The sequence below is a fragment of the Osmerus mordax genome, chromosome 25 (genome assembly GCF_038355195.1).
Source record: "Osmerus mordax isolate fOsmMor3 chromosome 25, fOsmMor3.pri, whole genome shotgun sequence".
NCBI classification, from domain to species: Eukaryota; Metazoa; Chordata; class Actinopteri; order Osmeriformes; family Osmeridae; genus Osmerus; species Osmerus mordax.
Genome location: NC_090074.1, coordinates 4,608,149 through 4,619,030, shown reverse-complemented (window position 1 = coordinate 4,619,030; position 10,882 = coordinate 4,608,149). Strand labels below are relative to the sequence as shown.

Sequence of the window (10,882 nt, the reverse complement as noted above, 5' to 3'; positions counted from 1 at the left end):
TAATGTCTGGGGTCCAAACAAGCCTTATTTATACTTCCTCAAACTGAGTGTCTAAAAAATAACAACTTCATACATTTATCCAAATAGAAAAATATAATTTGATCCCAAAAAGGTTGGAAGAGAAGCTTATGAACTGACACGCGATGCGATAAATCATTCTGTATAAATAGCAGCTCTTGAATCTTCACTCTGTTGCGCTATAAGCGGGCGACCTGATCATTTGGGTCAGTTAAGTTCCTGGGATGCTTTCGGAGGGAACACCCTCCCTTCTCGGTAGATGACTGCTGCTGTTGAGGGAAAAAAACGCCATCCTATTCATGAGGGTTACGTCTGGATACGCCTACCTGTGTCCACATTCTCCCTCACGGATCCGAGTCAACTGAATAGTGAAATCAAAGGTCCCACCACATCGCCTTTGCCCCTGTTCATGTTAAATCAGGTCACCACTCCATGCTGCTGGTCCCTGACAGACAGGACCAAGTGAGCAATTATCAGGCCATACAACCTCTTTAGAGTGGAGCCGTCCATTCCAGTGATGCCTCAACATGAGGACAGTGAAGGACTTTGACTGTCATACGATGTCATTATTGCCTGATGTCTAAAACTGAGTGCGTGGGTTAGATTAGGTGGCAACGGTGGGGGTATAGGTTTGGCGAGAGCCTAGGAAGGTGGGGATTTGTGTATTAGTACAGTCAAAACAGAAATGTTTTAATGCACACCATATTGATTGTCAACTAACAATGGAAGACAATGGTGAAAGATAAACAAGCATACATTATAATATAAATCAGGGGAGAATGCTGATTATTGACACAGTGTTGCTGCCGTAGCATTATATTAGATCTAGCATTATATTCCTTGAAACCATAATTACACAACGGTAAACTGGAGGATCCACAGTGGTTTGCACAGACAATGTGTTCTCTGGCTGAGAACAGTGTGGTGTTCCCCGTTGCCCATGGGAGACTTAGGCATGTTCCAGCCTCCATCAAGCTGGGCTGTGTGCTAATGAATCATCCACATGTTCAGGACACACGCTGCCCCTCCTAATCGGCTGGTTTGCATGGAGCCCCTTGCCTTGCCTGCCACCTCAACTCTTCCCCCTCCCATATCTTCTTTCTCTACTCTCTTACCCTGATACCAACCGTGTCCAAGTCTCACAGCATCACTCAATGGTAAATACATCTACACACAATCAAGGGAAAGAGTGCATGACAATAACTAAGAATGCACCGAAGCTGACACGAGGCTATAAAAATATATCATCAAGAAAGTAGCCTATAGCGAATGATTAAAACTAGGCCTGTTTAGAATAAAGTTACACTTTAACAGAATACAATACAGCCGTAGATATTTCTTAAGCGTTAGTATAGGCTAATCATTGTGATTGAAATATCATCTTGACAACTTATTATAGCAGTTTATTATATAAGTTTTTTTTGAAAAATGCGTCCATTTAAATCAGTTATATCTGCCATTTGTTCCCAGCCTCTCTCTGCGCATGTCCGATTTCGGGACTGACAGCTGAGGCAGTTTCACAGGCATAATCTCGGAATTATTTTTCTGTTCGGTTAAACACAGTGTTGTCGAACAAGCCGTCGACGTCGACTCGTTTAGCTATCCCTTGCAGATGAGCTGTTTTTGAGCAGCAATACGCAGTGGAGGGAAACGGAGCCGCGGATCCAGCTGTCTTCAGATCTTGTTTATTTCCAGAGCGGCTGTCAACGTGCCCTTCGCCCCGCTCTATCTACAGTACCGTCCTGCGCCATCGAACGTTTTGCTTGTCAGTTACTTTGACCGATGCGTTTCTGATTTAAAACTTTAAGTCATGAAATATTGTTTAGTGTTTTGATGCACACGATAATAGAGTAGTGCAGTTAGTTGCTCACGAGGATTGACTTTTTCAAGCCATTAAAGGTGAGAACGCTCTTCGAAGTTACTTTTGCGTTGAAGTTCTATGCACGCACTTGATCGATCTCGTCCTCGGCTTTCGGTGGCTCCGACGCTTCCTCTGCGTTTGGTTGACTGCTGCTTAGCACAACCTTCTTGGGCCAAGGAGCTAGATGTTTCGCTACTAGCTATTTAGCTTTCCAACGTAGTGTCGGAAGTTGCCTTTTATCTACATACACATCGTCTTTAACTATTAAGTTTGTTGACTGTGTTGCATTTAGTCTAGTTTTAGTTCAGTGAGGTTTTAGATAGTCTAGCGTTCTTTTGCTAACGACGTTAGAGCTAGCTACGTGAGCAAGTTTTGCACAACTTGCATCAGCACGTCAGTGTCTTGCTATATATAAAACACTTTCATAGTGACCTACTTGTAATTTTTTCTAACGTGTTAGCGGTGTAATTTATAACTTTGTTCAGAGAGACAAGTCGAAGAGCAAGGTTGTGTTTTCAGTGTTTCCGACTGTAGAGTTTGCTTCTAGAGGGGCGTTTACTGCTGTCAAGCTAGTTAGCCGCCCTCCTATCCAGCTATGCCATGCCCATGGGTTTAAACTGCACTGTAGTTGGCTAGCTTGGTCATTATGTAACATTAATGATCTACGATTCCATAGACCAAAAACAGAAACTTGTATCTTTCTGCTTGTGGATTTGTTTCGTGCGAGGATATACTACATTGCGAACAGTTTTATTTTATTTTTACAATTAAGCGGTGGGCGTTAAAACTTTAATATATTCTGACAGGGGGATTGGAAAATCGTTATAAGTCTTGACAGATAGCTCTATTTGCTGGCAGAAGAAAAAGTAAGGCCACACACAAAATTCCATCCAACTTTCAGACGAACGGGAGATGACCTCGCGTACTTGGAACCCACGTTTATAAAATCAGGTACGTGTCATATGTTTGTAGAATAGTCAGATGTTGGTTTTTGAAATGTATGACTTTCACACGAACTGTCACCAGACTATTGACTATTCAAGTGCTGTTATAAGCTCAAACTTTAGGCATGTTTTAGCTGGTATTTTTCCGACCTTGACAGTTGTGTGCTGTTAACGTTAAATCTGATCATTGTGTGTATTGTGTAATGCAGTTATTATTTTTACATGATCATGTATTCATCTAATCTATTTTAACCTAAGTTTAGTTTTTGTAGTGCAGTTACCCGTCACAGCCAACAGGTTGCACTACTGCGGCTGTTCTATCGTTTCTACTGTAGATTACTGTAGCAGCCTAGTATAGCCGTGCACATTTGGTAGATTGTATGTAGTTGTACCGAGTCACCGTCGTCGATATTCTGTTGTCGATGGCTCCATTTTGTATTCTACATTTTGCGCAATTTAGATATTCTTTCCCCCGATGTAAAACGTCAGGTTCTGTCTACGAAAGTAAAATGGACCGACACTGCTTTTAGGTAGGCTATCTATCTTTCTATTGCTATAGACACATAGTGCTTGGATTCTAAACTGCCTTGCATGATTTTCTTGAGGTTATCTTTCTAAGGCTACTTTAACATGGACAATTTTGCATCAGTCATACAAATGGTATAGGAACTATAGCATATTTGACGTTAGAAATGGCATAATAAGATGTCTTTATAGGCCTTTTATGACCATCATGTATCAATGAAGGAAAGCTGAAACTCAGTTGAACCAACCGCTACAGGCAGTAGCAGCTTCAATTCTGCAGCTGTTATCAAGGTTATTTTGCTGCTTAGTTTCTGTTCGTCCGTTAAGTTTGGTAGCACCGAAAGGGGTTCTGCCTGAAATACAGGCTAAGTGTGTTTGAGTTCTGACATGCTTCCACAGAATAGTTAAGAAGCCCTCAGGGTGCCTGACCATGACAGTAGAAACTTGATCACAACTTCAATGAAGACTGGGCGCTTATGTATATATATTTGGCATGTTTCATAGCCTATTTATTTATCCGCAATTATTCAATTTGCCGCAAGTCTCATGGATCTGTTGGTCACGTATTGCCCAATACTGATGACAGTAAATCTTCTTGTTATTTTGACTGAACCTGTCTTGCTGAGTGTGTTTGGGTTCTGACATGCTTCCACAGTTTAGTTAAGGAACCTCCATGGTGATGCAAGGGTACAGTCAAAGCCTGCTTATAACGTGAATCAACACTTGGATTTTCCATGCTCGTTTCTGCGATATGTCTCGTGGATCTTAAATCGGGAAGAGGGAAATTACCCTGGACTACACTAAATGTTAAAGCCCTATTCAGTTCAGCCTTTTCTTTTACCCCCTTCTGGTTTGTCTGTGTCATGTAATGTGTTGGGTCCTGGCTCAGGAAAGGCCCAGTCTTAGGTCTTTGACCTGGGCGTGTACCTTGACTGAACCTCCTCTGTGTTTGTGTCAACAGAATCTAGACATGGATCAGGGTGGACCGAAACGGAGAAACACCCACGACGACAGCTCGCCGTTCGAGGAGAGGCCCGGCGAGGAGAGGGAAGCGGCGGGGGCTGCCCCCGCCACCTCGGCCTCCGCCGTGCACCTGCCGGGCTGCAGGGCCCAGAGCCAGGGCCCCGGCCGTGGGGAGGCCCTGAACGGACTGGAGGGAAGCAAAGCCCAGAGGGAGGTCTCGTCTCTAGGGGCGGCTCCTCTGGGAATGCAGCAACCGCAGAAACAGCAACAGCAACAACAGCAGCAGCAGCAGCAGCAGCAGCAGCAGCAACAGCAGGACTTGGGTCTGTATTCAGAGGAATTTTCCCTCCTGGAGGAGAGCATCGCGAGTTTGAACCGGTCGCCCGCCACCTTGGGGAACTCGAGGATGGGATTTCACCCACTCGACCCATTCCACATCAAAACCGAAGACTTCTCCTCGATGGACAAGGACCGGCTGGACGCCGGCTCGTCTTTCGGGGGCCAGAAGGACTCGTACGGTGGCGACCGCCTCAGCGCCAACAACACGCTGGACATCCTGAGGGACCTCGACCTGCCCGGTTCTCTCTCGGACCTCAACGAGTTCTACGGGGACAACGAGGCCGCGTTCCTCTCCACCCTGTCAGTGGACGACTCCCTGCTGGACGCCAAGCCCCCGGGCGGCGTCGGTTCCGGGGGGAGCTGCGGCAAGGGGGACGGGGTGGACCGGCGGGGCCAGGCCGTCCTCCCCGTGCCCGTCATCAAGACGGAGAAAGACGCGGACGACTCCCTCCTCCAGCTGTGCACGCCGGGCGTGATCAAGCAGGAGACCCAGGACAACCGGAGCTACTGCCAGGTCTCCGGCATGGACCTGGCCGGGCCTTCGGGGGGCCTGGGCCTGCCGGGGGGCGGCGGCTCTTTGGGGGGGCCCGGCTACGGTTACGGGGCCAACCCGGGCTCGGCCGCTCTGGGCTTGCAGCAGCCCGACCAGAAGCCTCTCTTTGGCCTGTACCCCCCTCTGTCGTCCGTGGGCAACGGCTGGAGTCGAGGGAATGGATATGGGGACAGCGTGGGGATGCAGAGGGAGGCCGAGGGGGCGTCGGCCTCAGCCGCGTTCCCCGTCAGCTACGGCAGGTAGGCTGTGTTTGGTTCACCTGCTCCGTGAATCCGATTGGCGAGGTCCTTGCCGCGTGGGGTTCCTCTGCTACCAGGGATCCTTTCAGAAATCGGGTCATTCGATACTCATGCTGACACCAGTTGGCCCGGTTGTTTTTGTGGATGTTCAAGTCGGGCATGCCGTGGGCCGGGCCGTGGCCTCCGGTGTGCCGTCTCGCTCTCTCTTCAGATCTCTCTCAGCTTTAACACGTGGGCCTCTCTCCGAGCTCCACAACTCCAGTCATTCCGGAGGGAGAGCGAGGGAGAGAGGGAGAGAGAGACAGGGAGAGAGACAGGGAGAGAGAGACAGGGAGAGAGAGTCAGTGAGAGAGAGTCAGGGAGAGAGAGAGAGTCAGGGAGAGAGAGAGAGTCAGGGAGAGAGAGAGTCAGGGAGAGAGAGAGTCAGGGAGAGAGAGAGTCAGGGAGAGAGAGAGACAGGGAGAGAGAGAGACAGGGAGAGAGAGAGACAGGGAGAGAGAGAGAGACAGGGAGAAAGAGTCAGGGAGAGAGTCAGGGAGAGAGAGACAGGGAGAGACAGTCAGTGAGAGAGAGACAGGGAGAGACACAGGAAGGAACACACACACACACACAAGGCTGTTATGGTATAGTTAGTCTACAAGTTGGCTTCTTGTGGGAATGTTTGGAGAGCTTTTCCGACGGCATGCTCTCACGATGCACTGCAGTTGCTACATTTTTCAGTTCAAAGAATTCCACCGTTGTCTTGATAACTTCATAATCTATAACGCCACAGATGATTGCTAATAAAAAAAAAAAAGAAGGCCTATCTAAAACAGATGTCCGCCAAGGGTAGCCTGTTCTAATCGTTCATTTCAGGATGGCATTAAACTTGTTCCAATCTTGGATATTTCCATACACTTGTTACATGTGTAGGACAGTTCCTCATGTGGGTTGGGTTTAGGCCGGGCTGCTGCTTAGACGCTCCTTTCACTCTCAGTACCTTGTTTAGTGGTCTGATCCACAGGACGACGATGTTTAGAACTAATTCACGAAGGCTCAGGCTCCGAGCCGTGGCCAGGGTAAGAACGTAGACTACTTCCCCCTCGGGCCAAGCTGTTTCCCTCTCTCTCTCTTTTCGGTAAAGGACGCTTGGCTTCCGGAGGCTTCCGCCGGGTCGGGCCTCCGTTTTGCGGCGGCGAGAAAGGGAAGCGCGTAAGCTGGTGGAAAGGGGGAATAGTTCCAGGGGAGTTCTCAGGAATGTGTGAATTGACAGGAATTCCCGTGGAATTATTTTCAACGTTCTGTCAGTGGATCTGATTAGGCAGGGCTTTTTGACGTGACGAATACACGAGACCTCTACAAATTGGCACGCTATCCGAGTGCAAACCTGTGCATGACATCAAAAATGGATGTTGAAAACGGCAATATTAGTTCTTGTTTGTATTTGCTAGTTATACATGGACAAATATCTATCAGAGCTCTTTGGTCTGAATGCTGTCGTGTGTGTGCTTGATTGTGTTCGGTTGTGTGAAATGCAAAGAACTGACTGTCCATGTGATGTAGTAAGTGTAACAAAATTCTCGTTGTTACCTTCTAATACCCGGTCTGCTTACTGATTTAATATAATAGTTATCAGTGGAAATAGTGGGGGGAAAAAAGTCACCTCCTTAAGCAACATTTTGGGAAACATTCTGGAAATGTTGCATCCCTTAGTAACCCTATAGACTGCATGATTAGTAGGCAGCAAGTAAGGAATCATTTATGACCTATTTTATTTATTTTATCATCACTCATTTATTCCATGGCTGCCTTTTCCATAGAATACAATTAGAGGGTAATAGGCTGTACTCCTTTCTGCGGATATACTTCACATGGGCTGTCCAAACTGTAACAAGGCAAACAGACTTATTCAGAGGAGTGCCACAGTGGCCAATAAATGCACGCCAGAATCGAGGACGCCATTTCGCCATTTGTATATGTATGTCTGAAATGACAGCGATAAGAGAACTAGAGGAGGAGGCCCAACTTAAGTTCGTTTGGTTCCGACGACACGGCTGTATTTCCAACGTAGCTACGTTGACACGCGTGACAGACACCCGACACGGGTCGGGTCACATGCGTGTCGCGTCAGGCCTGACACACGCAACTCCTGGAGGGCCGCCTGCCTAATTGGTGTCGGATCTCAAAAAAGTTAAGAAGGGAGATCGGGGGGACGGGGGACGGGCTGTCCGCAGTCTCGTCCGCAGTCTAACATGTTGCTCTCGGCTCCTCTCGCTGGAACTCTTTCAAGTTCCCTCATGTGAATTCTTGGTTTTGTTGAAACTTGTTCTCCCAATCTCAGAATCAAGATATTGGAATTTCCTGCCCTGGCCTCAGTTCCCTGCGGTACAGCTCTGATATTGGGTCTCTCAGCACGAGTTCAGGGGGCGCGGAGGGCTACTGTTCTTTGTCTGCCTGTGGGGATTTCTGTTATCTGTCTTATTTGTTTGCGCACAGTATCAGTCTCAGTCTTCATTCGTGGCTTCTTTGTTTGGTTAAATACCCACGCCTAGTTCTGTCGCCGTAGCCGTCGCCTCGTCTCATTGTGCTGGCTCGGTGGGACGTTGCGAAGACATTTCGCGCGCCCTTTCCACGGGATGGTGTTACCTCCAGCCAGGCACAGAGAGGTCGAAGGGGTCGGGGTTAGGTTCCCCTCTTCCATCTCTGTGTGGAAGAGTTACGACCTGCAGGGTTAGGGTTATCCTCCATTGGTGGAGCAGCTGGGACAGATCCAACTCGCCCGTCTGCTGAAGAGGACTCTTGGTTGATGGGTAGAGCTCGGTTGTAGAGCGTTAGAATGCAGATCCAAGAGGTCACCGGTTCACATCCCTTCCCCTGTACGTCACTTTGTGTGAAGTGACGTAACGTTGACGTAACGTTGATTACCCAATCAACGTTATCGTATTAAACGACGCCTGTTGACCAAAGATGGTGACGTGCGTTCCTGCGTTAGGAATCCCATTTGAAATGACAAACCGACCAATTGTAGTAAGTAAGTAAAGTAAGTAAGACTTTATTTATATAGCCCATTTCATACAAGAATTGTAGCTCAAGGTGCTTTACATAAAATCAATAAAAACAATAATACAAGTGATAAACAATTCAAACAAAAATAAAAATCCCAATAAGATCTCTGTTCAAGAGAGAAAACAACTTTAAAAGTAGGAAAACCCTTTTGAGATAAAATTACTTAAATGCTTCGGTAAAAAGGTAGGTTTTAAGCTGTCTTTTAAAAATGTCTAGAGTGTTTGCTTCCCTAATATTTATGGGTAATTTGTTCCATAGTTTTGGGGCGTAATTGACAAAGGCCGAATCACCAATCTTCTTATGACTGCTTCTGGTGACCTCTAATAGGCCTGCATTTGATGATCTCAGTGTTCTAGCTGGTGTGTAGTTTATAAAGGAGTTAGCAATGTAGCTAGGTCCTTGTCCGTGTAGAGCTTTGTATGTGAGGAAAAGGACCTTAAAGTCAATTCTGAAGGTAACAGGGAGCCAGTGTAAAGTAGCTAGGACAGGACTAATGTGTTCTCTCCTTTTAGTTTTGGTTAATAACCTAGCTGCAGAATTTTGAATGAGCTGTAGTCTTTCAGTGGTAGGACCAAACCTGCCCAAAAACGATTATTTACCAGACATTTAGGAGTGCTGAGGGGCTTGTGTGGATGTGTTTTGTTTCTGTACTTGGACTGTGACTGCCAGGCATGATACAGCAGTCGAAATGCTTTGGCCAAATGCAATTACACAGGGATGTTCATAAGGTCTGCCTTGTGGCCACCCACACTAATGCACTATCTGGGCAATTCTTTGGTCTTGAAAAGGAAAATCCAATCGAAATAAACTGGGGTTAAAGTGTGTGGATTGCAGATAAATGCTTGTTGTACAGCTGGAGGAAAAAATAGAGTTTGAGCCAGACGAATAGGTAGGCTTACAGCAATGGAGGTTGCTACGCAGGGCGTCGGTGTTGCCGTGTAGCATGGGCGCTTGGAATTCTGTGACCGGCAGCCATCATTTGACAGCCCCCCCCCCCCCCCCCCCCCCCCCAATGCCAGAGGTTTGAATGGTGAATGATTAACAGGACAAGAGATCTACACCATGTCACACCTCTTTTTCCCTTTTTTTTCTCTCTCAGGGTAAGGCACTGTAAACCCCCCCCCCCCCCTCCCCATCATAATGTTTGAAGCTTGCCCACGCACACTGCCTTAGCTTGGTATGCAGCATGTTACAAGAGTTTACAGTGTATATTTCTCTTTTGCTGTTTGCGTTCTGGCAGCCTTTTTCTCTCTCTCTCTCTCTCCCTCTCTCCCTCTCTCCCTCTCTCTCTCTCTCTCTCTCTCTCTCTCTCTCTCTCTCTCTCTCTCTCTCTCTCTCTCTCCCCCCCCAGTGTCCTTGCTCCTTTTTCATCCCACCCACCCAACCTCCCAATCTGCCATTTGCTTCTCTCGCTCTCTCCCTCCTTCTCGTTGGCTAGTTCCGTGTGCACGACGAGGAATGCAGGGACTTCAAAGAGCTCATTGTACCGTTAAGTCGCACTTGGTGAAAAGGGTTTACACACATGTAGCCGCTAATTACCAATTTGCTAACAGCATGTCGGCGCACTTGGTCAAGGCGCTAACCGGCTACAAAGGATTATGGAAAGCTTTTTAGCAGCCTTCGTTTCTTCAGAAGTGTTGACAAAGTATGATTGTGTGACCTTTCGTCACACGGGGGCCTAAATATTGCACAAATGCTATTTTCACTTTCTGTCCTTTATGAATAGTGCCCACATAGACGACACCATTTGGCTGCACATTGGCAGTATGTTCCAGAAGGTATGTGCTCCGGACAAACCTTTTCCACCGGTGGCACCGCCACTAACCTTTCAGCTGTTTGATGTGGCGAGGACCTTTTTGGTGCAGCAGTGCACGGTGCATTTGAACGATTCAAGTGTACGCCAGTCTGTATGGCAGGCTCCAACCAATCCATGTCATGCACGAGATAGGCAAACGACTTGATAAACTCACGTTGACCTATGACACACTCAACCCACTCTGTGGCAGCTGCAGTTATTTTGAGGGGCGTTCACAGTCGCGTAATTAATCACCAAACCCTTTTGGTTACCGTCATAGGCCACGCGTTTCCCAGAAGATAGATGCATACCTGATTGCAAGTTTTCAATTGTAAGTTTGAGGGAGAAAGTATATGTCGCCTCTATGTGGCCCTTATGTATTTTAATCGTGTTTTTGATTTTGACCAGATATCCACTGAAATGAAGCGACTTCCAAATGGAGACTCATGCCCTCCCAAGCCTGTTCTCACACACAGCCGAAATGTGGAGATTTTTATATATATTTTCTGCTGCTACATGTGGTTGATCTATTGTTTAGAACAGGGACAGTGTAGGCCGCATGCTTGAATGTAGAACTCATTCTAGAACTGATATGAAACC

The 10,882-nt window shown here is 47.1% G+C and overlaps 1 protein-coding gene across 3 annotated transcripts in view; it reads left to right on the top strand.

Annotated features, from left to right (window-relative positions):
* Nucleotides 1-1,518: 1,518 nt before the first annotated feature.
* LOC136933711 (glucocorticoid receptor-like) overlaps nucleotides 1,519-10,882 on the top strand; it is a 35,047-nt gene continuing 25,683 nt past the window's right edge. Inside the window, exons 1-3 of one of the 3 annotated variants that reach the window (XM_067229215.1) lie at nucleotides 1,519-1,917; nucleotides 2,738-2,830; nucleotides 4,310-5,442. In XM_067229215.1, coding sequence (XP_067085316.1) covers nucleotides 4,319-5,442 — 1,124 coding nt within the window. In that variant the 5' untranslated portion in view covers nucleotides 1,519-1,917; nucleotides 2,738-2,830; nucleotides 4,310-4,318. Of the gene's footprint in view, nucleotides 2,831-3,312; nucleotides 3,354-4,309; nucleotides 5,443-10,882 lie in introns of those variants that run through there. The other 2 variants (XM_067229217.1, XM_067229216.1) reach the window with 2 other exon arrangements.